The 1,354-nt window shown below is 46.8% G+C and overlaps 1 gene segment (V, D, J or C); it reads right to left on the bottom strand.

The window, feature by feature from the left end:
• Positions 1-222: 222 nt before the first annotated feature.
• Positions 223-1,002, bottom strand: LOC122738469. The segment is given in 2 exon segments: positions 223-515; positions 897-1,002. Coding segments are annotated over 2 exon segments (399 nt in total).
• Between the last annotated feature and the right edge of the window lie 352 nt (positions 1,003-1,354).

Here is a 1,354-nt window from a genome sequence, read left to right on the forward strand (position 1 = left end):
CCAGAGAAGGAGAAAGGATTGTGAATAGCAAGAAGAAGACTTCAGGTTTTCTCATAGAGACAGATGCAAGTTTGTGAATTAGAATAAAAATGACCTCAATGTGAACCAGGCAAGATGAGGCTATGGGACCGGTCCTGAGGTGTCGTCATAGGCTCTTTTGCCAGGGAATGTGGCTGGAGCCCCAGGTGCAAGGTTTGTGCACAGCCTGCAGGTGCCTGGGGATCACTGTGGCTCCATACCACAGAAGTAGGTGCCCGAGTCTCCAGGATGGGCTTCATCGATGTGCAGGGAACTGTGACGTTCTTTCCTGTTAATCGTGGATCTTAATCTTCCATTCTGCTTTCCCTCCAAGGACAAGTAAAATAGGAAGATGAAGCCCTTCCCAGGATCCTGCCTGAACCACTGCAGGTTTCTAGAAGCACTGTTTGAATAATTGCAGTTGAGGGCTGTGCTCTCTCCCTCCTGGACCCTCAGGGTCTGAGGATTCTGCTCCACCTCCTGTTGGCAGCTCACCCCTGGGCAGAAAAGACAATGTCAGACACTAGACACTGGTCCTTAAGGCAGCATCTCCCCAATTTTCCTTTTTAATTATCTTCTGTGAACCCGGCTGAGCCCTTCTCTTTCTCGCTCAGCCTGGTGGGGCATGCCACCTGGGTCACCCTTCTCCCATTTCCAGAAAGTCCCTAACTCACAGCCAGGGTAAAGAAGTAACAAGATCAGGAATGAGGCACCCAGGGACTTTCCCATCTTTTGTTTTCCAGGGTCAGCAAGAATTCACTTCTGGGATTTGTGACAAGGATCTGGACTCTAAGCTAAAGGAACTTTCTCAGTTCTAAATGTTTTTTGCTGTGCTTCAGGAAGTACATTGCCTAGCCAATCAGAGCCTGATGTCACACCTTTTCCAGCACCAGCATCCTTCTTCATCTTACACATGGTCAGGGCCCCTGAAGGAAGCACTGTTGCTTGTGGTGCTGCTGCCCCCTTTGGGTCAGACAAAATCATGCTGGGACTGCAAGTAAATTTTCACCATGGCCCATTCCTGAATGACTTGGCAACAGAGAAATCTTTACACTCGATATTATTTCTGCTGCTGAATATTTGAGATCTCATAGCAAATGCGGGATTCCAGAGCTGAGTAGAGGGCATATCTTTGCCCTCAAAGAAATTCTATTCTAGCAGAAGGTCTTCAATTTGGTTGTATATGTGAGATGAATCCTAAAGGAATCCTAAATTTCACAATGATGAGCTTGTAAGAGTGATATTAATGATCTCTGGGAAGCTTTCAGTTTGCTTTGCAATATCATGAGGTCCAAGTCCCTTTCGACTGAAGGGAAATCATGGAATACCATTAAAC

This window comes from Dromiciops gliroides, chromosome 2, assembly GCF_019393635.1.
Source record: "Dromiciops gliroides isolate mDroGli1 chromosome 2, mDroGli1.pri, whole genome shotgun sequence".
NCBI lineage: Eukaryota > Metazoa > Chordata > Mammalia > Microbiotheria > Microbiotheriidae > Dromiciops > Dromiciops gliroides.